Genomic DNA, 27,922 nt, shown 5'->3' on the forward strand with positions numbered 1-27,922 from the left:
AACTGTAGAAAGTGATATTTTGGGGCCTCCTCATTCCTCCAAATGTGGTCATGACCACATGGCCACAGTTATCTTGGTGTGCCAATGGATCCATCTGCCGAAAGTGGCTTTATGATAGTTTCAGCGATTCTGCTCAAGAAATGGCTTAATCCATCATAGCTTACCTCTGTGTATCCTCACTCTTGGAGATGGGCACTTTTGCCACATGAAACTAGGAGTGTGGATATTTGGAGGCAAATATCTCTGGTTACTGGTAAGTAACCTTCATTTTTTTTCTTCCCGTCTTCATTTGTCTTCTATGCTTTGAAACCATCACTGACCTTATTTACGCTCACCCATAGGCTCCAAAGGCTGGAAAATTCACATCATGCTTAAAATACAAATAAACTGAGTAAAACTAGCCAGGCAAGATTTTGAAAATATTTCTGCACTGCAGTTCTGTGTGTGTGAATGTATATATATTGTGAAGATTGACATTTCTCAATTTGCAGATGATTTGCTAAAGTAGTTCCAAAATGTGACAAGCTGTCAAAAAACATATATTTCAGAAGAGAAGTAGCTTTCCATATGAGCGCCCATTCCAATCACAAACTGAGGACCAGTTTTTCAATAACAGAAGGTTTGGAGTTAAAGTCAGACACTTGGGGTCTCTGGTTTTAGTTATATAACCAACTTCATCTGCTGTAAATGAGATTCTTGATAAGAATGAATGAGAACAAATTTGCTTTAGAAATAAATTTGTTATGCCTCTGCCTCCTATTTATACAAGACCTCACAAATCTTGTGGCGGTAATCTAAGTAACTCAGAAGCTGATTCTTTGATCCTACTCCTATGACTTCTGCTTCCAAAGGAAGTTTAAACAAGGTAGCGGGAGGAGGGAAACAGATAAGCTGAAGAGAATTGACCTGGAGCAGATCTAAAGGGCTAAAGAGATCAAGAGGAAAGACTGCTGTGCAGCTCTGGCTTATTGGGCTCTGCTGTGCAAGGTTCAGTGTAGAAGGATGAGTGAGATTTAAAATTGCAATCCCTCTGAGCACTGACCAGGCCCTAATCAAGTCAGGTCCTCAGGTGATGGTCCTTCAGACCTCACCTCCGTACAAAGGTGTCAGACTTTCTTTCCAGATCTTTCTGTGCCTGATGAGTATCCAAGCTCTGAAAGCCTGTGAAGTTTCTAGACTGCTCAGCTGTTTCTGTTTTATGCTTTCTTTTTCTCTAAAGCAACAATCCTGCTCATAAATACTATCTGGCCGTGGACCCTGTTTCAGGCTCCCTCTACGTGTCGGACACCAATAGCCGACGGATTTACAGAGTCAAGTCCCTCACGGGCACGAAGGACCTTGCTGGTAACTCTGAAGTGGTGGCAGGGACAGGAGAGCAGTGCCTGCCCTTTGATGAAGCCAGATGTGGGGATGGAGGGAAGGCAGTGGACGCAACCCTAATGAGCCCTCGAGGTAAAGGAGGAAAAGAAGCCGGAGAGAATGGCTGTGTGCAGCTAGGCTGGATGTGGAAATAATTATCTGGCAATTAAATCACTCCTTGCTCGGTGATTTTCATTCTGGGCTTTAATTACAGTGGATTGGCAAGTGTTCGTGCTTTGTTTAGTTAAAGCAAACTTTATTACCCCGGCAGTGAGTGCTGCAAAAGGAGAACAGAACACAAATTAGCAGGGTACCGCTCACTCCAAGAAGCCAGCGTGTGAACTGGGAAACTGATTGCTGTTTGAGATGCAGTCTTTGGGGAGAGAAATTGCTTGCTGTGTCTTTTCTCTGAGTTTTTCCTCCATGTATCTCCTTTTTCTTCAGAGTCAGAGAAAAAAATAAAAGGATTTTTGCCCTTTTCAGTTTCTAATTTTTGACAAAAGGTTTTCAAGATGATATAGAGATTTGGAGATGTGTTTCTTTTTAAGGCTTTTTTTTTTCTCTGTTGTTTCATCTTAATTGTGAGGATGAATTAATCAGGTGTATTGCCATGTGTTTCAAACATCTTTGGGTTTTTTCAGTGGCTGAAAATAACTAGATGATCATAAAGGTACACAGAAATGGAAATTCCAGTTTCTTTGTATAGGAAGTAGTTTCAGTTAACACGCAGAAATTAAAAAGATGAAGCTGTATCTTCTCTCACTGCCCAGTGAGATGAGCGCTGCAACCACTTGAGGACAGAATTTTTTTAGATCAATATTTTGTTTTCAGCCTGAGAAATGGACAAGGCAGTGCACCAAATCAAAGCAGGAAAGAAAGGCAAGTGAGAAAAAGGCTGCCCTCCTTCCCAGCAGGCAGCAGCATCTGTCTGTTCTTGCAAGGGAGCACCCTTCCATTCTGTGCCTTTCCTCTCTAAGGACTCACAGTGTGACAGGCATTGAACCTTCCCTTTTTTATAGGCTGGCACCCCCTGTGTCTTCATCTGGAAACACCAGAGGTGCTTTCTGTATTTTCACTGCAACAGGTCAAAGAATTAAAAAAACATCCAGAAATAATACAATGTCCTCTTAGTTTTCAAAAAAAATTAGAGGTACTTCAAAAGCTTTTTTAAAAATTCTTCATCCTCATTAGATTCTTCAGATTAAGAAAGGAATGCCTCAAGTTTCTGAGTAAAATTAGGATATATTTTTTTAATTGGGTTTATGTAATACATCAGAGAGCTTGAATCTAGAAATAAGCTGATGCATTCTGCTGGGTCTTTGGCATGTTTGGGGATTTCTGTGGTTTTCTTTAGAGTCCTGAAGGATAAACCTGCTTGATGCCATTTCAGTGGCAGAACTATGGGTTGTTGGAGGGTTCCAGGACCTGTGCTCAGGTTGGGAGGGAGGAAGGAACAGGGGAAGTGAACAAATTTCACCATCTTGTAAACAAGACAAAGCCTGCCTTGAAGCCAGGAGCCTCACTGCTGCACTGAAGCCTGGGTTTTATATTTGCAGGAATTGCAGTGGATAAGTATGGACTCATGTATTTTGTGGATGCCACTATGATTAGAAAAGTGGATCAGAACGGAATTATATCGACCCTGCTGGGCTCCAATGACCTAACTGCTGTTCGACCTCTCAGCTGTGATTCCAGCATGGATGTCACCCAGGTAGATTCTTACTGCATTTATTTTCCTCCCTGCCTTAGAAGAGATGGGCATCTATTTTGATGACTGCCTGGCCACTTAAGAAATAACATTATGCAGCACAAGATGATAACATAGTTGATTTGTTACTGAAATGAGTGAACCATCCTTTTTACTGTGGCTAACACAGTTTATTTATGCAACTATAGAGAAATAAGGTTGAGATAATGGGAGTTATTGTCTTAATTGCCTGTTTTTCTGTAATTATTGTAGAGCTTCCACAATGTAGCATTCATTCTTGCACAGAAACACAATTAGCCAAAGTTACAACTGCACGTAGCTTTAATATTTCTGAAAAACAAAATCATTGTTTGAAATAGTTGCCGTTCATGACTTGGTTTCATGATTTACACTGATAAACCCCTCACTAATTTGCTGTTGTTACACGTGGAATTTTAAACACTAGGAGTGTACTTTTCAGTTTCGAGTTTTACAGTAATAATTTGTGCAACTCATAGGTACGGCTGGAGTGGCCTACTGATCTCGCTGTCAATCCCATGGACAACTCCCTTTATGTCCTAGAGAACAATGTTATTTTACGGATCACAGAAAACCATCAAGTTAGCATTATTGCTGGACGCCCCATGCACTGCCAGGTTCCTGGTATAGACTACTCTCTTAGCAAACTGGCTATTCATTCTGCACTTGAATCAGCCAGTGCCATTGCCATCTCACACACAGGAGTTCTTTACATCAGTGAGACAGATGAAAAAAAAATTAATCGGCTCCGCCAGGTAACTACCAATGGAGAAATATGCCTTCTTGCAGGGGCAGCTTCAGACTGTGATTGCAAAAATGATGTCAACTGTAATTGCTATGCTGGGGATGATGGGTATGCCACTGATGCCATCTTAAATTCACCATCTTCCTTAGCTGTGGCCCCAGATGGTACCATCTACATAGCTGATCTCGGAAATATCCGCATTAGGGCTGTCAGTAAAAACAGGCCCGTTCTTAATTCCTTTAACCAATATGAAGCTGCATCTCCAGGAGAACAGGAGCTGTATGTCTTCAATGCTGATGGGATTCACCAGTACACTCTGAGCCTCGTTACTGGGGAGTACTTGTACAATTTCACCTATAGCAGCGATAACGATGTCACGGAGGTGATGGACAACAACGGCAACTCGCTGAAGGTGCGCCGGGACGCCAGCGGGATGCCCCGCCACCTGCTGATGCCGGACAATCAGATTGTCACCCTGGCTGTTGGCACCAATGGGGGACTCAAGCTGGTCTCAACACAGACCCTGGAGCTCGGATTAATGACATATAATGGAAACAGTGGTCTCTTAGCAACGAAGAGTGATGAAACAGGATGGACAACGTTTTATGAGTAAGAATGTTTTTGGATATATTAAGCGTACGTTTATTTTTTCAAACGGTAGTCAATAGGCCCTAGGCTGACCCTGCTGCAATTTGTTGTAGGTTTTCAATGATACTGAGTAAGGCCATTGTGCCTCAGTCCAGTGTGACGCTGGAAATGGTTAAGTGGCTTTGTAATGGTGTCCTTTGGGTGGGTGCTGATCCCCCTAAATCCTGCCTGGGGTTTGAGTTTGGGGCAGCTCCTCCCCACCCAGCACAGAGGACCTGTGCCATGGCTGGAACCCCAGCCTAGTTAAGCTGCTGTTCATGGTCAGCACGGCTGCCCAGAGCCAGAGCAGTCCAGCACTCCCCCTGCAGCTCCCACAGAGCTGCTCTCTCTAGGAGCCCTCATGCTGCAGCTTCTTCTGGAACTCAAATTATCTCTCTTTCTGTTCAGCCTCATGTATTACTCATGGTTGTTAAAATGTTGATTAACTTCAATGATTGTTCATTCCTGAGACAAGTGAGGAAATTAGATCCCCAGCTATCTGTCAGACCCCTGGTGTAACTTCCATAATTTGTAGATAACCCAAAAGCACACTGGTGTTCATGAGCATATAGATTAAATAGACAGAACTTCCTCTTTAAATGAAATTCATCTGAAGAGATGAGGTTCAGAAGTATATTAAAAATCTAGAAAAACTAGTCCAATTTTTATTAATATTTATCCTGTTCTTAGTAATCTCATTGCCATTTTTTGATCAAAAAATATAAAAAAGAGAAGCTAAATGACATATTGAAAAATATATTTAAGTATGGCAAGTATGATGCCATATATTTTGTCTGAATTAGTTAATGATTGAAAAATATCATTCCCCAAATCAGTGAGTAGAAAATAGGAATAAGCTTTATATTTAATTTTAAATGGCAGCCTTATTTTCAAGTCACAGCCTAGCAATGGCACACACCTCTTAGTTTATTGATGCATTCAGCTTGGCCACCTGTTTCCTCTGTTCAGAGAAAACGTAAGAAATGCAGGGATGGAGGGAGCTGTGCTGGGAATGCCTGCCCTGCACAGCAGGGATGCTGCTCACACAGTTCCCTTTGGAAGGAAAGCAGTGCCCTCTCGTGGGGCCCTGCGTGCCCAACCACGCAGTGCTCTCCGCCAGCCCGGGCCTCCCCCTGGGCAGGGGCTTCTTTGTCCTTCATATTTGGCAAAAATCATTTCTCCACCACAAATAATTCAGTTACATGACCACATGAAGGTATCACCTGCTGATTATAAGCTCAATTAAAAGCTCACTGGACTAGACAGAATAAATTTCATATTATTGTTGATGAGATGTGAATGCCCTTCTATGAAGGTTTTTTTGTTGTTTCTTTTCCTCAATAGGCAGCTCAAGGTGCAGTCATATAAATAAGGTATTTCTCAAAACAACAGAAACTAAATAGCATATTAGTTTAAAACTCTACATGAATATCCATAAAACATTAAAAAAACCTCATCAGAAAGTTACTGGTTACAAAACTGGTATAACTGGTGTCTGAGAGTCACACCTAGTGCTAAGTTAACATGGTTTATTCGCAAAATTCTATTATGATTCCTAAGGAAATACAGAAGGTAGAGGCTTTGATGTCTTACTGAGATCAGCTGAAAATATCATTTAATGTGTACATAGTGCTGCAGATTTTTTTCCAAGATCAAATAAGAAAAGATGCACAACCTTTGCCTCAGGTCAGTGGAAGTTAAATACCATCTTTAGATCTAAATATTACAGCCTGAGGTACTGTCTTAGATAATTAGTAACTTTGATGAGGCAGCAGAAATAATTCATTTCTCCCAAATTTGTACATACATTCTCATAAGCATAGAGCTCATAGATGAGACAACCATAAAAACATTATTTAAATTGAATATACAAACCTAAACAATCACAGTCCACAGTCACTCAGTACTGGTTTCTGGTTTCTGTTTTTTCTTTGGAAGAGCTCCTAAGAGAAAATTCTGTATTCTTCATTCTGAAATTTTTTTGGTAGCTATAACTTAATATCAATTGAAGATTAAAGAAGTATTCAGCCAATGAGAGTTTATAAGGCCAATAAAGTAGTTTTCTATGCAGTTACATTCATGCATTCATACAGACATAATCAGCAGTCAAAATTGTTAATATGGCAGCAGAACTGGAAAAGAACAGAGGTCTTTTAAGTAGTGAAGTACTACATGAGCTAAAGTTCTTATGAAAAATTTATGTCAGTGCATTTATATCAACCAGGCACTGAAGTGCCATGTTATCTTATTGGGTATATTCCTCTCAATTTTAAATTTTAAAATTTCAACTTCACCCTGAAAATGCTCTCAGAATTAAATTTGTACAGTTAATCTAGGTGTGCATCTGCATCAGCAGAGAGTTGCAGACACAGGCTGGTTTGTGTGTGTGCACAGTCCATATGTGAATTCTATAGATAGCATCTGTGCACGTGCATGCAGCTCATTTGCAGCAGGAGCAGCCAAGGCTCTTCAATAATAGAACAGCTACCAGCAGGCTCACATGGGGTAATTTAAGCTTGGCTTGGGCATGAAGCACAGATCTTTGAAGCAGCTCCCTGTGGTATTCCTCTCAGTCTAGGGAGCATCCTGAGAGAGTGCTGCAGTTTTTTTCTGGAGTCATTTTTAAAAGGGAGAGAAAACAGGGGTGTGTGTAAATGTGTGTGGGTCTGTGCCTTGCCCAGCTCTGTGTTAAGCCAGAAGCTGCTGTTCCTCCTCTCTGCAGTGCTGGTTGTGGCCCTGCCCTTCCTGCTCCACCCACGAGCTGTCAGGAGCACAACTCAGACCTGAGGCTGGGATGCTGCTCATAAACATTGCCTGAGGAATAGAGGTGCCACAGCAGTGGCCAGGGACAGCAGCCCTCAGGGCACTGTCACAAACCCACTGAAGGGATGGATGCACGATGCTTGTAGCTACCTGAGAAGGTGCCAGGTGCTCAGCTGTGTCCCACGGTCCAGGCTGAGCTCCAGGTGTGGCCATGGGCAGCTCAGAGCCATCAGGCTGCAGAGACAGCCACCAGCTTTGTCACCCAGAGCTGTCCTGGGAAAGCTTTGCCTGCTGCCAGGGGGTCCTGGTCACAGTTAGCAAAGGCCTGGTGAGGTAGCAGTGGGGAGATGCTGTTTGTTGGTTTTTAAGGTACTGGGATAAAGAAAAGTTGTTTTCCCTTGTAATTTTATTAGTAGAAAAATTTGGGATGAAGCCTTACTCTACCTGAAGTCAGTAACAAAAGCTCAGGAATTTCAGAGTACCCAGAGCCCACCTCATTTGAAAATGTAAAGGTTGCCTTATCAGACCTGATTCATCCTAGCTGATGCTGTGTCACAGACTGCAATAGGTAGAGACTGCTTCTGCAGAAGATACCAGGTCAATTAATATATTTTTCATTGTAAATTTTTGGTTTTTACTTCATTAGACCCAGGTTCATGACACAAAGAAGAGAAGTGCATAATCATTTAATTAATATATAGTTTATTATTTAGATAAATGTCTGGGTGTTGTATTCTACTGAGCACTTGCTCTCATATAATACATAAATTCTAAAAAAACCTCAGGAAAATTTTGTGGTCAATAAAAGGTTTCTGTTATATTCATTTTCATTTTTTACCTTATAAGTATTTTTTAAATAAGATTTTATTTTGATACAATGGACAAAGTAGAAATGCCTTCTTTATATATTGGTATCAGAGTGTGTATATATCATTTAAGTAGTGAATTTTTTCTCTATCTCACTTGTAATCTAAGTGGTCTGCAGATCTTCAATGACAGTACTATTGTATGTATTTTGTTAAGTGTATCCATCACTTGCTTATAAACCCTTTTAATCTGTACTGTTGCTGCTTTCAAAGCTGTGACCAGCACTGGGAAACCCACCCTATGGCAGGGGTAAAACAATCATTTCTTGAAATAGCACTGGAATATTTCCATTTTTCTGCTTCAATCTCTGTACATCCACATCCATATTTACTTTTTAGACTGCCCTTACACTTTAAATAGAGATTTCCAGTGAGTAGCCCACAGCAATCCCCAGGAATTTTTCCTAGGTTAATTAAAAACCCAGCAATGTGAATGAAAACTTTAAATTAATGTCTCATTTGCATTGCCTAAAATATATTTGCTGATGGGGAATTTCACCAGCCATTTTTCTGGAAGTTCACCGAGTCACACTGGAGACACTCATGGTTTTTTCTAGTTTGTCCTAAATAACACTGCCTGTGCTGTAAGATTTGACATCCAAGTGTTCTCTTCCTCACTCTGCTCATCATGAAACACACCACATACAGATTCTTAAGGGGCCTTATTAACCTTTAAAATTTTTGAAATTGTCCATTTTTTGTAGTTTTTATTTTTCTCCTGCAAGACAGATGGTTGGCTGGATCCAGTTCTTCCTTTAGCTATTCTTTTGGAGTGCTTTTCAGTATTTTTTGTGAAGACCTCTATAAAGACTTAACCCACTTTCATAGATTATCTCAACATATTATCTTTTTTTCAGTATCTTGCTGATATAATAATGTATCTATATATAAATATATAGGTATCTGTGGGGAGAAACTTGTGACTATATTGAGAAAAATCACGCTGCTTAATCTTTCTTTGATCCTGAGCCACTTAAATGAACACTATGTATTATTGGTCCCTTTTAGGTCGCATGATGCTTTGTTTTATTGATTTCCTTCTTTGCCTAATACTTCCATTGGTTCTGGTAAGGCTTCTGCTCCACAGGTGATTTTTTCCTTCCTCCCCAAAATTCAGTTGAATGGGTGCAACCATTTGCAATGAATTTGAAAGTCATATATTTTGTTTCTTTTAACTGAGGAGCCAATCTGTGTCTTAATATTTTAGATATGCTGTACAGTTCAGGTGGCCTAGTCTGAGGTTTCTGAGTGTTTTAATTGTAAAGCCTTGTTGAAAGCTCTGATTTTGTTTTCATCTTTACAGCTAACCACAGCCTGCACTGAACTGAGCTGGCTCCATGCTACTAAACGTGCTCCTCTTCTCTTCTGTTACTCTCAGGCAGTGCAGTGGATTTACCAGTTCTCTTCCAGGCTTCCTGCTCCCTGCATCTCTCCATCCCAAGGATGACCAGTTGGTTTCAATCTCTACCTAAACTTTTCCCTTTATCTACACAGGACATTTTTTCTTGCCTTTCTGCTCTCTAGAAGCGCCTGTGCTTTGGTAGTGCCTGGGTGAGAGACTTGCACCAGTAGAGAATTGCAGCAAGCAGAGTGTCAGACTGGAATGCTGATTTTGTTTCAGGTCCCCATTTCTTGCCCCTAAGATCCAAGGGATTGCTTCTTTAGCAAATGTATGCACACAGCTAGAGCATACTGCAGGAAAGGGGGAAAGGGTATGATTTGATTTCCAGTAGCATTCCTTCTTTCCCCCCTCCTCAGGCTTTATACCTATAAAGAAATTTAACTCTGTAAAATCATGGAAAGCTTTTCTTTTCCTTTTTTTTTCTTTTTTTTTAATCTTTATGCCTCTGGAGCATTTAAAAATTTTTCTAAGGTCTATTCTGAGTGCTGACAGCTGCCCTTTGTGCTTTTCATCTTTCATCTTTATGATCCAAAATACTGACCCCAAAATGCAGTTCAATACCACAGATAAGATCTAAATGAAATTATAATGTTGTCAAGCTGATGTATATTTTAATACTTTATGGCAAGTTTATTCCTTGATATGTCACTCAAGACTATCCTTAGTTTCCACTAGGTATTCAAAAGCAAATGTGCAGTTTATGCAATTGTTTATTGCAGTGTCCATAAGAAGTCCACTTCCTTAGAGAGAAATGCAACTATTAAAATTCAGACTAATTTACTAATTTAGTTATAAATGTTTGTGCCAAATATCACTCCGTATATTCATAATAATTTAATTAATTTAATAATTCAAAAGAAGCTAGCCTGGATTTGCACCCATGTAGTTGAGATCAGTATCTGAAAAATATTATTTCATCATTAGAGACTCTTTCAAGAACAGAGAAATAGATATGGCCAGGATGTTCTTGAAAATCTGTTTCAGTCTGGGGTTTTTTGCACAAATGTGCTGCATTATTAATACATTGGGTATTGAAACATATATTGAACATATATCCTCATGCTTTTTTGCTCTCACTAACTTTTCTATTAGCTATGATCATGAAGGGCGTCTGACCAATGTGACACGTCCCACTGGAGTGGTAACTAGCCTTCATCGGGAAATGGAAAAGTCCATTACCATCGACATTGAGAATTCTAATCGGGATGACGATGTCACGGTCATCACAAATCTCTCCTCTGTGGAGGCTTCCTATACAGTTGTTCAAGGTACCAAAGCACACTTCTCAGCACACTCCTAACCACACACACAGCCTGAGAAAGCAATTCACTAATGATTCGTGTCATTAGTACACTCATGAGCAGGGGGAAACCGTGTAAGGTTTGCAAGAAAAACTCCCATAAAGCTTATTCCTAAAATGACAGGTCTTCAGGACAGGTAAGAGCCATTTCACAGTCCTGCTTTTATTCAAGTACTTATGGTCACTGTCTGCTGGGGAAAGTTAGTCCTGCCACTGCCTCCTGGGTCAGGGTCACTTCACCCACTTGCATATTTCTCTGTACTTCCCTGCAAAATTGGTTCTGACTTCTGTACCACAGAGATGCAACCTGACCGCTGGGGGCGATCCTTCTGGAGAGGCTCAGGAAGCCTTCTAGTAGAAGAAATCTTCTAAATGTATACACTGCCATTAATTAGAGTGTAGAACAGCCAGGGCAGTGGATGGTGTGTGCCAGAGATGGCCCTCCCAGAGCAGAGTTACAGCCTGAGGGTGGCAGGAGGCAGCAGCAGCACAGGCTCAGAGTTTGTGCAGAGCATTCCAGCACCACCCAGGCATTGCATCTGATGGAGTGGGGTCAGTTATCAAATACAGACTGAAAGGGATTTGGTGAGTGATGGGGCTTTTTAATTAAGATATAACATCACTGGAATGAGAATATCACCATCAAACAATAGTCTCCTCCTGACATAAATGTCAACATTTGTAGACTATTATGCCGTGACAGGTCTGGTTACAAAGGCTTAATTTCTCATATAGCGGATGATTAATTACGTAGATGCTGTCCTTCTGTCAGGCAAATATTGATGTGTTGCTGACAGCTGCACACTCTGGCACTCCATCCTGGCTGAGAGGGGACTTGGCTGTGTCAAACAGCTGGAGAGCAGCATGGCCAGAGAAGCACGGGCTTGTTTCTGTAACTCCTCTCCCACAGAGGCCAGGTGTGCACATCAGGGCAGTGTGGGGAGGCAGGAGAGGGAGCCACTGTGGCTGCCAGCTTGCACTGCTGGAGCCTCACACCTTGAGGGTTTAAAGCCACACTGTAATTCTGTACAAGGCCTCTGCTTGGAGACAGTTTTTAAACAGAGGGAAACAAAAAAGAAGAGGCACGCACTTCTTCCTACTTATAAAGAGTCCAGCAATCATCATCTTTTTCTTTTTGTCCTGGAGTTTAATGCTTTGTTGTTTATCCAGCAGTTCAGTTTTCAGGAGTTTTTGTTCATATCAGAAATAAATTACGTGGTTCAACACATATCACTGTGTATTTTGATTCACAATTAAGACTGAAGGGAAAAGATAATGAAATAAACACAGTATCTCTCTGCAGGCTCACTGTTACACTACTGTTCTTTACATGAATCAGTAACATCTGTAATTTCCACCATAGTACCACGTAAATGGTAATTGCAGGCTGACTTCATTTAACATCAACAGGAGTGCAATAAAAAACCAATCAAATTAAGCTATATGTTTTCTTTATGACTGGAGTAGCTAAATTATTTTCTTTTCATTATTGCTGTAGATCAAGTGAGGAACAGCTACCAGCTCTGTAATAATGGTACTTTGAGAGTGATGTATGCCAATGGCATGAGCATTAGCTTTCACAGCGAGCCTCATGTCCTGGCTGGGACTGTGACTCCCACCATAGGACGCTGTAATATTTCTCTGCCCATGGAAAATGGTTTAAACTCAATTGAATGGCGCCTGAGGAAGGAGCAGATTAAAGGCAAAGTGACGGTGTTTGGAAGAAAACTCAGGGTAAGTAGAACCTGTTGTTACAATAATCATCTTTTCCTCTTTGGGCAGAAAATTAATTTTTTGTTTATTTTGAAGGATGTTACTTTTACTTGTTAGAAATGTACAGCTCTGGGATTGTCTTTGGTGTGACACTGTTGGAGAGCTCAGTTGGCTGCATGGGATCATCTGCTGCAATCAGCTATAGAGCTTTGTTACTAAAAGTATTCCAAAAGAGATTGGTAAAAATACCTAAAATATTACAGAATCACAGAATCATCAATGTTAGAATAGACCTTCCAGATCATGTAGTCCAGTCATTGCCCCAGCCCCACTGTAATTGCCCCAAACGCCATATCCCAATGCCTCTGGAACACATCCAAAGATGGTGACTCCACCACCTGCAACATACTCCAATGCATGAACACTCTTTCAGTGAGAAAAGTTTTTCAAATATCTAATCTGAACCTCCCCTGGTGCAACTTGAGGCTATTTCCTCTTGTCCTTTCATTTGAGATATGGCAGAAGTGACTGACCCCCATCTTGCTAACTCCTTACAGGGATTTATAGAGAGCAATTAGGTACCCCCAAACCAACTTTTCTGTAGATTAAACACCCCCAGCTCCCTCAGCCATTCCTCTAAAGGTGTTTTCTAGAGCCTCCCCCAGCTTCATTGCCCTGTTGCTGCAAAATTCTCTGCCTCTCAAGGGAGTGGGAATCTGAGCACTCACCACTTGTAAAACTGCCAGGGCAGATTTACCCCAGCTCGTGCTGGGGAGCAAACACAACTACAGTATTCTGCTGCTGTGAAATCCCCCTACAGACTCACTGAGACAGGCACGTTGTGTTTATTCCCTTTCCCAAATGGCAGATTGGAAAATAATTGCCATAATTACAAAATGGTAAGCACAGGATAAGGAAGACAGTCAGGTCATGTAATCCGTCCCCTGCCAAATTAAAGATCTGCTGCAGCTGGATTAATCCCATTCTGTGCTTTGCCTGCCTGGTTTTCACTGATTTTTTTGACTGGACTACTTTAGTAGGTGCAGTTTAGGAAGGGATTTGAGATACTGGGCAGAAAACAAATGCAGTGCTGATCAAGTCCTCACTCTTTTAGCAATCCTTTCAACATTGCTGAATACAAAGTACAGTTCAGTGTGTTCAAGATCATATAGCAAATGCAATATATGCAAGCAATTATGTAGTGATTTATCAAAAAAAAAGAGGCTTGGATGTTAATTTTTTTATATTTTCCTATTGCTAGCATCTAATTCCCAGTGTTGAGTTGACAAATCTTTCCTTACTCTCACAAATGCTCAGAATGTACTTACTTGGGAGAGGGGGAAGGCTGTACAAAAAAATTGAATGAGATTAGCAGCTAATCCTTAATGACTAAATTTCATGTCTGTGTAATTGATTTTTGATGTGTTGACCTGCAGTAGCTGATTGGAAGTGGAAAACAGGTGAGCTCTACATTTTGGCTAGGTGTTGTTCAAAATAAAAATAGGATGCTGAAATGAAATTGCAGTAATCCTAATTCCCAATACTAAAAATTTAATAGAGGTACTCGTGGTAATTAGCTGAAGTTAAGCACATCTTAGTGCTGAAACATTGCCTGAGATAGGTTTTCTGAGATAGGTTTTTTTGCATCATGTTTATGCTAATCAAAACAATGCTTTATCTAGCAACACCTCAACATTTAATTGTCTGGTGTTAGTTCCTGTAACAATAATCACATATCCATTTAGCTCTTTTAAATGAAAATCACTATGAGATTATCACAGGTTGAGTGGACTGAAAATGAAATTTGAAAACGAGGGAGAAAGCATAGAATTTATTTGCATCTCATTTATTCTAATTCGTCTTTACAAGTTGTTTAGTGAAGGAAGTAGAGCAAGTGTGTTGGAATGCTGTGGGGAGCAGGTGGCACACAGTGACACGGAGCAGGGCACTGCTGCAGAGCTGACAGAGCAGCAGGGCCACCTCCTGGAGCCCCAGGTCACAGTCAGTGTGACTGGAGGGGTGGGCATTCTTTGTGATTCAGCTCTTGCCTGAGTGCTTCACCTCACAGTACTCTGGGGAATATTTGCTGGAGCCCACGCCCCTGTGCTTCTTAAAGGGGGTTATAAAAAGATGGGGAGAGACTTTGTTTTGGGGTCTGTTGTGATAGGGCAAGGTGTGGCAGCTTTATCCAAAAGAGGGTAGATGTAAAGTAGTGCTACAGAAGCTCTGTGGAGAGGTGCTGGCTCAGGCTGCCCAGAGCAGTGGTAGGTGCCCCGTTCCTCAAGCATTGAGGGTGAGGTTGGCAGGGCTCTGCAGAGCCTCCTCCATGAAGATGTCCCTGCTCAGTGCAGAGGGGTTGTTCTGGGAGATTGACAGGTGACTCCCAACCCAAAGCGTTGGCTGGCTGTATGAGCCCTCACACAGTGGTGCTGCCTGAGCCCAGGCTCTGCCCTCCCAGCCACACCTGTAGGAATCTGCACACCTGCCTGGGTACATTTCAGCTACCTGAGAAAGGAACTGCACCTTTATCTTACCCCACTCACTGTCTGCTGCTGTGTGATGCACCACACTTCAGTGTCTTGCTGTAGTTTCAGATAAAGTGCTGCTGAGATTCCTGAAGGAAGATTTTTGATTGTGGAGCAGCATCCTGTAAGGGATTCCTGTGGCCAGACCTTTCCAGGGCACAAAGGGCTCATCCCTAGGGCCACCTCAGCAGCAGCCAGGGGAAAACCAGATTAGTGAACAAAAGAGAAAGGGCCTGTTGAGTAATCTGCAGTTGTGATACTTGTGACTGCTCTCAGGGTCCCCAGGAAGGGTGAGAATTATCAGCCTGTTTGGGTTCCTATATAATTAATATGATACTGCAATTATAGTCTCTGGTTTTACTCATTTTACAAATGCAAATGAAGGTACTGAATTCTCCAAGCAGGTGATGTTCCACTGTGCATCTCCAAGTGATATTTGTGTGTGTGCACGGCTCTTGTGTGTGTAATCATTTTTTAAAACCTAATAATTTTGTTTTCTGTGGCAAAACCAAATAACTGTTATAAAGTTTCTGAGAAAAGAAGGGATACCTACAGTCGGACTTTCCTTTGTGCAGATTTCTATTGCAGTTACAGTAATGGAGAGAACAAAACCCAGAAATCCTGACTGATTTATGAAGCTTTAGAAGTTACGAAACCCCAAAACAAAACCCCCAAAGCTAAAATTCAGTTCATAATCTTTCTGAAAGACTTTTCTTTTTTTATTTTTTTAGAAAATCTACTTACCCATAAGAAATCGGGCTATTCCAGTCATACACTGACCCTTTAAGTCTATAGCTAAATGTTTTTGAGGGGTAAAAGCTCTCTTCTGCTCATGAAAAGGGTTTTTTTCAATATGTCTGCCATCAGGGTTGATCCTACAAAACAAAAGTAACCAGCTGAGAAACTACTAATGCTGAGTTTGGCTTCCCTGGCTTTATTTTCATTGCAATGGGAAAGCTGAATATGACTTGTTTTGCCCCAAGGTGTTTTAAGAAAAATACTCTGTCTTTTCTGTGAATCACAGGGCAAGTTGTTGCTGGGATAACCTTTGGGAAAACCTACAGAAAAGAGCTTTTTTTTCCCTAGTAATTGCCCACAGAGGAAATGCAAACTGTTAAAGAGATTAATTTCATTAATGGAAAAAATTAGGGTAATGAGCAATAATTTGAAATAATTATTTCTTTACAAACACGAAACTGTATTAATTTTAAATGTGTCTGTATAACTGAATTTCTACTGAGTTGGTTGGGGTGGGAATTGGGTTTACCCCTGCCAGTGAATATATCTCAGAATAATTTTTATATCCTCAAGAAAGGCTCAGGGTTAATTTACATATTGTTTGATGTACAGTTTAATTTTGGGTAAGAGGAAACGTTGCATTATCAAAGCCACTGTAAAATATAAGCTAAAGAACAAATTCCCAGAAATTGATGAATACTTTTAGTCATTGCTCTGAAATTATATCTAATTTTAAAACTTCTACTTTATTAATGACACATCTACAATTAAATTACTTAAGAAGCTTTATGAAATTACAGCATTAGTCTGAATTCTATGCCTTACCCCCCAGTGAATATATTTATGTATCTCTCATTATAACACTTTCCCTAGAAGGCTCCCCATTTGGCATTCTTATTCTCCTTTGCCTCTGTTTTGCTCTTTTATTTTAAATAAATAAATAAATAAATCTGCCACTGAAACACTTCATGCTGTACTTTGAATGAAAATTATAACAAAAAAAAAGGAAGGGGGAAAAAGAAAAATATTTAACCTAATTATTTAGCACCTTTGTTTTCAACACTAGAAATCCATCTTTCCCAGCCTGTATGAGCAGAATTTTTAAGCCAAGTGAAGGATCTATTGAATATTTGGAAAGTAAATGAAGAAAGCAGTAAATGAATGAATTCTAAGCAGGGTGTTGCAATTATAGAAGTGGCTAAACCTCAATAAAGACACAAAAATTTCTTCTATTGTTCCTAGAGTGATTGTAGGGAAAAGGGCAAAAAGAAATTTGCTGGTGGAAGTACAAAATTAAAATAGAAAATAGAAAAGCAGAATAAGTAGAAAAATACTCCATGCAAAATAATTTGTTTCTCTGAACTTTAAGGCCTCGATGTGCAGAATGTCTGTCTGTTCTGACTTTGATGGAAGCTTTTACTGTAGGATATCACCTCCCATATTGCAGTGAGATGGGAAATACCCCAGTAAGACCCCAAATTATTTCAATATATAGCACCAAATAGAAAGCAACAGCCAGTTGACAGGAGCCATACACTTCTCACAGAATTTTCCTGTTTTACACCACAAACCATGTAAAACAATGATGCACTAACAAGCCAACCAGCATTATAATTGCCATCTTAACCACCATGTCCATCATCCTCCTTCCTATCTCCCCTATAATCCTTACTATCATCTAAGAAATTTAGGATTAACTAAACTGAAGGCCTTCAAAGCCTTAAACAAGAATTAAACCCTGTTAATTTCTGCCTAAGTCTGCAGGCCATTACCCTGCATCCCCTAAATGCAGCTCAGGTGCTTTAGTTAAGCTAGGACCTTCCAATTTGCTAGGCAGATGGGCTTTGCTCCATGATACCACAAAGGCCTCCCCTTTCCCCGCTGTAAGCTGGGTGTGCCCAGCTCTGGCTGAGCTCAGCCGCTTTCCCTCGCCAGGTGCACGGCAGGAACTTGCTGTCCATCGACTACGACCGCAACATCCGCACCGAGAAGATCTACGACGACCACCGCAAGTTCACGCTGCGCATCATCTACGACCAGCTGGGCCGGCCCTTCCTCTGGCTGCCCAGCAGCGGCCTGGCCGCCGTCAATGTCTCCTATTTCCTCAACGGGCGCCTGGCCGGGCTGCAGCGCGGGGCCATGAGCGAGAGGACCGACATCGACAAGCAGGGCAGGATCGTGTCGCGCATGTTCGCCGACGGCAAAGTGTGGAGCTACACCTACCTGGAAAACGTAGGTGGTGTTGTGTGATTGTGTTCTCAGGGGTCCCAGGATGAGGGAAGAGATGGGAATCTTGACTCCGTGTTTCATAATGCTGATTTATTATTTTATGATAGGTATTTTATTAAAAGAAAATTATATATTAAAGCTATGCTAAAAGAATAGAAGATAAGATTTCATCAGAAGGCTAGAAAAGAATGGAATGGAATGGAATGGAATGGAATGGAATGGAATGGAATGGAATGGAATGGAATGGAATGGAATGGAATGGAATGGAATGGAATGGAATGGAATGGAATGGAATGATGATAAAATCTTGTGACTGCTCACAGCCTCGACACGGTGGCTGTCGTTGGTCATTAAGTAAAAACAATTTCACGTGCTGGGTAAACAATTCTCCAGATCACATTCCAAAGCGGCAAAACATGGAGAAGCTGAAGCTTCTCAGGAGAAAAGATCCTAATGAAAGGATTTTTCAGAAAATATGTCTGTGACAGTGTCACCTCCTGGCACGAGCTGGAAGGACACAAAGTTCTGTTTGGCTTCATGGCACATAAATCACACACACCCGCTAGCTAAGATTTGGTGTATCCCAGCTGTTAGTCATACCTGGTCTCAAAATTCCTTATTTTGGTGTATCCCAGCTGTTAGCCATCCCTGGTCTCAAAATTCCTTATTTTTCATTTAGTCAGCTGAATATGACTAATTCTTAATGGGAAATACTTTGTTCATGGTTTCTGTCTTTTGATATTTTCCTGCTGTAGAATGGCAACAAATTAAGAAAATGTATTGTGCTTAATTAAGCCCAAAAATGCATGACTAAACCTGACAAAAGGTTCATGTAGAAACAGGTAATTCATCTCTAATTGTTACTTATTAAATGAAAGTATGGTAGTGCATTTTTACTTAGCCTAATTAGCACACTTCAGTCATAAAAGTGCGTTAAATACTGCAGAACTGGGTATTGTTTTCCCTTTCCCTTCTTGTTGTTCTAAGTAAACCAGAGCTGATGTTCTCCGCTTACTTTCTCACATATTTCACAGTAACAGTTGTGAATTACAACTGCTGGCAGAAAGATAAATCAAGTCATTTATCTAACTCCTCTGCATCCCTCAGGAAAAAAAAAAAAGGAAAAAAAAAAAAGTCCTCCTACAGGGAGGACAGCTCACAGGTTGCTAACCTACACTTTCTCTGGAGTGTCAGCCTATTGATTTCCAAGGAGCAGATCCTCTCATCTGGCAACCTGACAATATTCCGAGCAGCTCCGTGCCCCTGACTAATGCATCTGATTCTCTTTGTACTCATTTAACATTAGTGCCTCTCCAGTAAACTTTCCTTTGGTTCCCTCTCTGGGGCCACATGCTGATGGCTTTGTTGTTGTTTCCCCTGCAGTCGATGGTGCTGCTGCTGCAGAGCCAGCGCCAGTACATCTTCGAGTTCGACTCCTCGGAGCGCCTGCACGCCGTCACCATGCCCAGCGTGGCCCGGCACAGCATGTCCACCCACACCTCCGTGGGCTACATCAGGAACATCTACAACCCCCCCGAGAGCAACGCCTCCGTCATTTTTGATTACAGCGACGACGGCAGGATTCTGAAAACATCGTTTTTAGGCACCGGCCGGCAAGTCTTCTACAAGTATGGAAAGCTGTCCAAGCTGTCTGAAATTGTTTATGACAGCACGGCGGTTACTTTTGGGTATGACGAAACCACGGGTGTCCTAAAAATGGTGAATTTGCAAAGTGGAGGGTTTTCTTGTACAATTCGCTATAGGAAAATTGGTCCTCTTGTTGACAAACAAATCTACAGGTTCTCTGAAGAAGGGATGGTCAATGCAAGGTTTGATTATACATATCATGACAACAGTTTCCGAATTGCAAGCATCAAACCCATCATAAGTGAGACGCCTCTTCCAGTTGACCTTTACCGTTACGATGAGATTTCTGGCAAAGTTGAGCATTTTGGCAAATTTGGAGTTATTTATTATGATATAAACCAAATTATCACCACAGCAGTTATGACGCTGAGCAAGCACTTTGACACCCACGGGCGCATTAAGGAAGTGCAGTACGAAATGTTCCGCTCCCTGATGTACTGGATGACCGTGCAGTACGACAGCATGGGAAGGGTGACCAAAAGAGAGCTCAAACTCGGTCCCTACGCCAACACCACCAAGTACACCTATGACTACGATGGAGATGGGCAGCTGCAGAGCGTGGCAGTCAACGACAGGCCCACCTGGCGCTACAGCTACGACCTGAACGGGAACCTGCACCTCCTGAACCCTGGGAACAGCGTCCGGCTGATGCCGCTGCGCTACGACCTCAGGGACAGGATCACGCGCCTGGGTGACATCCCCTACAAGATTGATGATGATGGATACCTGTGGCAGCGGGGTGCTGACGTGTTTGAGTACAACTCCAAAGGGCTCCTGACCAGAGCTTACAACAAAGCCAATGGGTGGAGTGTTCAGTACCGCTACGACGGGCTGGGCCGAAGGGCTTCCTGCAAGACCAACCTGGGGCATCATCTGCAGTACTTTTATGCTGATCTTCACAATCCAACAAGGGTAACTCATGTCTACAATCATTCCAACTCTGAAATTACCTCTTTGTACTACGATCTGCAAGGGCACCTGTTTGCAATGGAGAGCAGCAGTGGGGAGGAGTATTACGTGGCCTCTGATAACACAGGCACTCCGTTAGCTGTGTTCAGCATCAATGGCCTCATGATCAAGCAGCTCCAGTACACAGCCTATGGGGAGATCTATTATGACTCCAACCCAGATTTCCAGCTGGTCATTGGGTTCCATGGAGGGCTGTATGATCCTTTAACCAAACTCGTGCATTTTACCCAAAGGGACTATGATGTCCTGGCTGGGCGCTGGACATCTCCTGATTACACCATGTGGAAAAATATTGGCAAAGAACCCGCTCCTTTCAATCTGTACATGTTCAAGAGTAACAACCCTCTCAGCAATGAACTGGATCTAAAGAATTATGTAACAGGTGAGACTTCTTCACATTTATAATACATAACACTACAGCTTGGAAGCTGATTTGGGAAAGAAACCCAGCTTCTCTTTACGAGCCCTTTGCTCAATCCTCACATCATGTTTTTCCTTTTTGCCTATTAAAAGTGGCTATTTCTGATTCCTTGGCACTACTCTTCCCTGAACAAAGGGCTCTAAGAGAGAAGCCATGATGAATTATGAAGGGAAAATAAATAAATATAAGCTTGTCTGAATAGAAAATTTCAGCACAGCCATAGTGCTCTTCCTATTGGACTAGTACTTTGTAAAGAAGTGTTCATTCTAGTTCTGTACCAAGAAAAGTGAAGTCATGTATAGGAATCATTGGCAGGTTGGTTCAGAATCACAGTCCAGAACTACTCAGATCTCTTTCTTTCAGGACTGCTTTCAAAATTAACCACTGTCTGAGCTCATGGGCACATTAAGAATTAGCACCAAGAATGGATTTAATTAGACCTCTTTTTCCCATTTAACTTTTAATATGCAAACAGTCTTTAGTCTTTAAAATTAAATCCTTGATGTTTTTTAAGATGATTTCATCCTGAAAGACTAATAAATGTTATGGATTTTGTAGAGCTGAGAAACAAAAGTAGTTTTGATCACATATGTTAGAATTGGGTAAAACTTGTAACCCTTTCTTAATTAGGAATAATTTTTCACTTAGTAACATCACACAGTACTTGAACTAGCTGCTGGCAGTTTCTAAAAGGAAAGGTAATTAATATGTCTTCAGGAAAAGCTTTTTTTCATAATTCAATATGCAGTGTACAATAATTAGAGTAGTGATACCATTTTTAAAAGGAATGATCTTAATTTTAGCAGTAATTTGAATTTCAAGAAAAGTGTGCATTTCCTTCAAAGAAAATCACAGCATGTTTCATTAGTGCATTGCAACCTAATAGTAGGTGTAACACACCAGAGGTTCTAGTGGAGCAACTTTGCAATTAGGAGATAATGTGATTTGTATCTGATAGTGTGAAAATACTGGTGACTAAAATTACCTCGTTGTCCTAAATTCAACAGAAGTCCTATTTTCATCCACCACCCTTTGATCTTCATTTTCAACATCATCTTACTATGTTTTGCTACATTCTGAAATTGTATTTATTTAATATATCTATCCACCAGATGAAATCGAATAAGATAAATTGCATTTAGGTACAACACACACCTCGTAGTCTGTAAAAATACTTCATCAGTGATCCAAATATTTGTTGCTGTTGGACTGAACAGATAAAATTAGACTAGAAATTATTATGGTGGCACCTTGTTGTCATAGTTAAAAAAAAAAGGAGAGAACAAAACAAAACACCAAAAACTCTTCCTCTGCAGTCCATTCTTACTGACACAGGAGTTTATTCACAGTTTTTGCTGAAAACAAATTCCTGTAGCAAATGCAGTGCTGCAAAGCACATTATTAGCTCAGCAAAATAGTAACTGTTTTGTATATAGGTCCTGCTCTGGTTTCTGTGGAATTGGAGCAGCTGAAGTGAATTGTTCAGGAGATACCATTTTACCATAAAATAAAACTGAAGCCTTATGAGGAGCAGTAACCCTGTGCTGTCCAAGGGTTCAGGAAAATACAGTAGGCACTGTGTGATGGGAGATGGATACAGATACCTCATAGAGGCAGGGTATTTAACTACTAATTTTAGAGTCAAAATGGCAAAAAAAAGACATTTGGGGAAGACAGGCTTTGCAACAGCTCAGCTCACAGAAGTGGCAATAGCAGCATCAGTGTAGACCAGTGAGGAGAGATGGCCACTGGGAAAGACAAGAGAGATTTTAAAGTAAAAATTATCACGAATTCAGGAAACAGAAAATGTAAAATAGGGTAATGGGTTCTTTTTTGTTAAAAGAGTTGTCATTTGGATAACCAAAATACATAATTAGTTTTTAATACCTGCAGAGTGAGAATTACTGTTATTAACTTAGCTTTTACAGCTAGATCTGAGGATAGAGTTTTTGTGGTTGATCCCACATCTGGAACTTGCTGAGGCTCACCTCAGAGCTGAGCTGTAACACTCTCACACAGCTCCTACTTTCCCTGGAGGGATGGGGAGGATATTTTTGTTGCCTAAATTTAGACATCTGATTTACAAATCTAGCTTCTCACTGCTTTTAATGGAGCCTCCTGAGACCTGATGACAGCTGATGGAAGTAGGACATAGAGGAGAAGCCATGTCTTTCCCCAAAGGACTTTGCAGATGTTTTTAGAGTGTTAACCTAATAATTTATCATTATACAATACAGTTTATAGGTTACATATAGTAGCCATATCAGAAGGTGTCAGAGATGGAACAAGTACTGTATACTGTAAAATGTTTGGATAATTCATGTGCTCTAATGGAAAATAATGAAAGAGCTGGTATATCCCTGATGATTTATTTAGGGTAAATTTAATGCAGTCTTTCCTGTACCTTTTCATAGTGGATTGCTACAGTTCTGTAAAGTTCCACACAATAATATTAATTGTGACTTCAGTTGCTACTTGAAATTAAAGATGTCAAAGATGGATTTCCTAATTTTTTTTATTTTCTCTATTTGTTAAACACATGTGTTTCTTACTTAACTGCTTTCTTTCAATTTTCAGATGTCAAGAGCTGGTTGGTGATGTTTGGATTTCAGCTTAGCAACATCATTCCTGGTTTCCCTAGAGCAAAAATGTACTTTGTGTCACCACCATACGAGCTGTCTGAGAGTCAAGCGTGTGAAAATGGACAGGTAGGCAGAAAGATTAAATTGCTTTTTATTTATAAGTTTGCCCCACTCTATGGATAGAATCACTGGCTCTTCTGTAGTTACAGCAGAAGGCCAAGCACTTAATTCAGTGTAAAGTGAAGTGAGTATAGCTACATTTTATACTAATGAACATATGCATTTCTTGCCAGCCTTCGTTGTTATCATAATTACAGTGTCATTAGTTTGTCTTTTATTGAGTTATTCCTTGATTAACAAGTTGTAACTCGATTAACTTGATTAGCAATGACAAAGGGAGACTTTGTCAGGGTAATTTATCATCTGTTGTACCTTTGGTAGAACCATCCTAATAATGTGTTCCAATAAACTTAGGTTGGTACTTGTTTTACTGGTAAAAAGGGTTCTATGTCTCACCCTGCAAGAGGTTTTCTTGCCATTTTTTGTCATTTTTCCATTTAGAGGTTTTGATTTGCTATTCCATTTAATTTCAGTTGCAGTGTTCATACTTGTCAGGTTAATGGTGAGCACTATATAGGTTTAACTTTCATAATAAATTCCAGCCCATTTAATACACTTCAGAAGAGTACTAGGCCAATTCCAATCCTACTCTTTGCTAGGCTTATTTCATCTTTGTGGTAATACAACAAAAATAATCATATAAACCTAAACATACCACTTTCCCAGGCTTCCAAGTCATTTGAGAGTCTAAACCCCCTCTCCAGGAATTGCTTTTGTGCTTTTGTGCCCAAATTTCATCTATTTACAAAAAAGTTTATATTCATAAGCCTTTTAGTTATATCTACTGGTTTAAATCTCTGGGAAAAGTGTCCATGAGTTAAATGCCACCTTTTAATACATTGATTCTGTTTGTTTTCAGCTCTGATTAAAATTGTGGTAGACTTGGGTCCTTCTTATTCTTCTACTGGGCATTATATGATTGGCCAAAATTGAAATGTGTAGTGCATGTATGCTACAGAGGGTGATGAGAAGTATTTTATTTGGTCTTACAGATGGCAAAATGATTTGGTGAATGAGTATTTACCTGATTCTGAACAAGATGTGGATGGATGGATGGATGGATGGATGGATGGATGGATGGATGGATGGATGGATGGATGGATGGATGGATGGATCATGGATGGATGAAATGATGGATAAAATGATGGATGGATGAGGATGGAGGGATGGATAGAATGATGGATAAAATGATGGATGGATGGATGGATGGATGGATGGATGGATGGATGGATGGATGGATGGATGGATGGATGGATGGATGGATGGATGGATGGATGGATGGATGGATGGAATCATGGATGGATGGATGGAATGATGGATAAAATGATGGATGGATGGAGGGAGGGATGGATGGAGGGATGGATGGATGGATGGATGGATAACTGAGGGTGGTCTTTTGAAGTGTAGAATTTTTCTCTGCATCTTTCCTTTAAAAAAGCAAAGCAAAGATCATTATTGGTCTCTGAAATGAGTATGTTCAGATCTGTATCCTCTTTGGTGTTTTTTTTGTTCTGTTCTGCTTTCCCCAGCTAATTACAGGAGTGCAGCAGACGACAGAACGACACAACCAGGCTTTCATGGCTCTGGAGGGACAGGTCATATCTAAACGATTACATGCCAAAATCAGAGAAAAAGCAGGCCACTGGTTTGCCACAAGCACTCCCATCGTGGGGAAAGGGATCATGTTTGCCGTGAAGGAAGGCCGTGTCACCACCGGTGTTTCCAGCATCGCCACGGACGACAGCAGGAAGATCGCCTCGGTCCTGAACGGCGCTCACTACCTGGAGAAGATGCACTACAGCATCGAGGGCAAGGACACCCACTACTTTGTGAAGGTGGGCTCGGCCGACAGCGACCTGGTCACCCTGGCCATGACCAGCGGGAGGAAGGTGCTGGACAGCGGCATCAACGTCACCGTGTCGCAGCCCACGCTCCTGGTCAGCGGCAGGACTCGAAGGTTTACGAACGTTGAGTTCCAGCACTCCACGCTGCTCATCAACATCCGCTACGGGCTGAGCGCCGACACGCTGGACGAGGAGAAGGCCAGGGTGCTGGAGCAGGCTCGGCAGCGAGCCCTGGCCGCAGCCTGGGCCAAGGAGCAGCAGAAGGCGCGGGACGGACGCGAGGGCAGCCGCGTATGGACAGACGGAGAGAGGCAGCAGCTCCTCAGCACGGGAAGGGTCCAAGGTTACGAGGGATATTATGTCCTGCCCGTGGAGCAGTACCCAGAGCTAGCAGACAGTAGCAGCAACATCCAGTTTTTAAGACAGAATGAAATGGGAAAGAGGTAACAAATTAACCTGCTGTCATCCTTTGCTGGATGAATCAGTAGTCATAACTGTTATCTCCTCTCCTAAGGAGATGAAGACCTAAATGGGGGCACTAGGCTGAGCTACTCTGGGATAGTAAGTGGCAAAAAAGCTCATATTTTTTGAGTTAAATGCTACTGTTCAAGTGATTAAAAACCACATCCTGAAGTGGACTAAAGCCAGACTGAAAACTCTTAACCGTACAAATTAAAAAGTACCCCTGAAATATTACCCACTTGTTCTGGGTCTAAAGAAAAACAAAAAGAAGGCCTCGTATTGTATTACCTCACTCCATTCACACGTGAGCAAACTAAGAAATCCAAGTGGGCCACTTTCACTAACCAGCTGATGAAACACAGATGATTCAGACTGCTTGTTTGATAAATATCCAAGAGGTTTTCATTTAAAGCAAAATACAGATGCATTTAAAACATGACTTTGGGGTGATTTGTGTGTAGCGAATGGAGGACAAATGAAATGCAAGTGAGAGCGCACTGGAAATAGGAAAGGAAAATATATTTAAAAGTAACAAAACCACACTTGCACTCTGACCCTCCACTTGTCTGGCCTGAAGCTTAACTTATTCAAAGAGGGCAGAGTGTAAAGTTACATTCAAAATGGTGGCTATAAATCACTACAGATAAATTTCATACTCTGTTTGTCTTTGAAGATTTCCATTGTGGACAGTATAACACAGTTACAGGGTGTAGTCTGTTTAGATTCAGTAGTTTGTTGGTATCAGTTCCAGTAGAGCTGTGGGCATTGTGTTACACTATTGCAAATGGGCACCACGTCAGATCACCCTGTACATACATCAGCCAGAAGGCACAATCACTGTTTCAGATTTAAAAATTATTAGTGTGTTTGTTTGGTCGAGAAACTGAGACAATCACATTACGGTCACCACAAAAAAAAAAAGAAAAAAAAAAGTCTAATAAGAACTTTGGTACAAGAACTTTTTTGTAATATACATGTATGAATTGTTCATTGAGTTTTTATATTAATTTTAATTTGCTGCTAAGCAAAGACTAGAGACAGGCAAAGATAATTTATGGCAAAGTGTTTAAATTGTTTATACATAAATAAAGTCTCTAAAACTCCTGTGAATTAGTTGTCTTCCATTGCAAAATCTTGTAAAAGCGATTCTTGTCTGGCTGTTTCCAATGCACGCAGCATTTTGTATGTGGAAATTACTTCCTGTGGTTCAATGGATCCTGCAGGGGGCTGCTCCTTTGATCTCTGGGTAAGCAAAGTCCTTCACATACATCACCCAAAAATCTGCTTAGGACACAGGAGAAAATTGGTAAATGCTTTAGGAATGCCCTCCCTCTCTGCACCTCATGAGTAGCAGCCCTCAAACTGCTGTGTTTCAATTCTGAAATTAGTTTAATTGCACTGAAGTAACCTCTAAACAGTTTGAAAATGTAGTAACATAATATTAAGTGGAACATGCAAGGCTGTGCTGTGAGCCAGGAAGTCTCCATGAAATCTGTCTTCTTTGGGAGATTGCTTATTTCTAGCACATTTAAAACGGGAGGTAAGATCAAAGAGCCTCTCCTAAGCAAACAGTCACTCCTGGTGATGATAAAAGGGAGCCATCCATCACCCAGAGCCCTGCCGCTTTTATCTCATTTAAGGATGTAGCTGGGGAGCTCTACTTAATTTTGAGAACAGTTTTGCTTTTGGGGTTGTAAATGAGGTTTTTAATGATTCATGATAGCAGCAGAGATGCTCGAGTTGATTATGGGCATAAATTGACTCTGGGGCGTTTTTAAAGCCGAGCAGTTGGGTGCCTGTGTGGAGCAGCACCTGGAGCTCTCACAGAATATCTCATTTTTCTGTGCAAACGAGAGCCACCCCACTCTGGCTGGGAGTTACACC

At 41.1% G+C, this 27,922-nt stretch overlaps 1 protein-coding gene across 6 annotated transcripts in view; it reads left to right on the forward strand.

Annotated features, from left to right (window-relative positions):
* Positions 1 to 27,148, forward strand: part of TENM2 (teneurin transmembrane protein 2) — a 675,237-nt gene extending 648,089 nt beyond the window's left edge. For all 6 annotated transcript variants that reach the window (XM_064724588.1, XM_064724589.1, XM_064724590.1 and 3 more), the window contains 9 exons: positions 1,220 to 1,452; positions 2,916 to 3,070; positions 3,565 to 4,439; positions 10,581 to 10,756; positions 12,287 to 12,522; positions 17,700 to 17,996; positions 19,377 to 20,991; positions 23,608 to 23,738; positions 25,262 to 27,148. In XM_064724588.1, the coding sequence (XP_064580658.1) occupies positions 1,220 to 1,452; positions 2,916 to 3,070; positions 3,565 to 4,439; positions 10,581 to 10,756; positions 12,287 to 12,522; positions 17,700 to 17,996; positions 19,377 to 20,991; positions 23,608 to 23,738; positions 25,262 to 26,023 (4,480 nt within the window). In that variant the 3' untranslated portion in view covers positions 26,024 to 27,148. The remainder of the gene's footprint in view (positions 1 to 1,219; positions 1,453 to 2,915; positions 3,071 to 3,564; positions 4,440 to 10,580; positions 10,757 to 12,286; positions 12,523 to 17,699; positions 17,997 to 19,376; positions 20,992 to 23,607; positions 23,739 to 25,261) is intronic.
* The last annotated feature ends 774 nt before the right edge of the window (positions 27,149 to 27,922 follow it).

This window comes from Zonotrichia leucophrys, chromosome 13 (genome assembly GCF_028769735.1).
Source record: "Zonotrichia leucophrys gambelii isolate GWCS_2022_RI chromosome 13, RI_Zleu_2.0, whole genome shotgun sequence".
NCBI classification, from domain to species: domain Eukaryota; kingdom Metazoa; phylum Chordata; class Aves; order Passeriformes; family Passerellidae; genus Zonotrichia; species Zonotrichia leucophrys.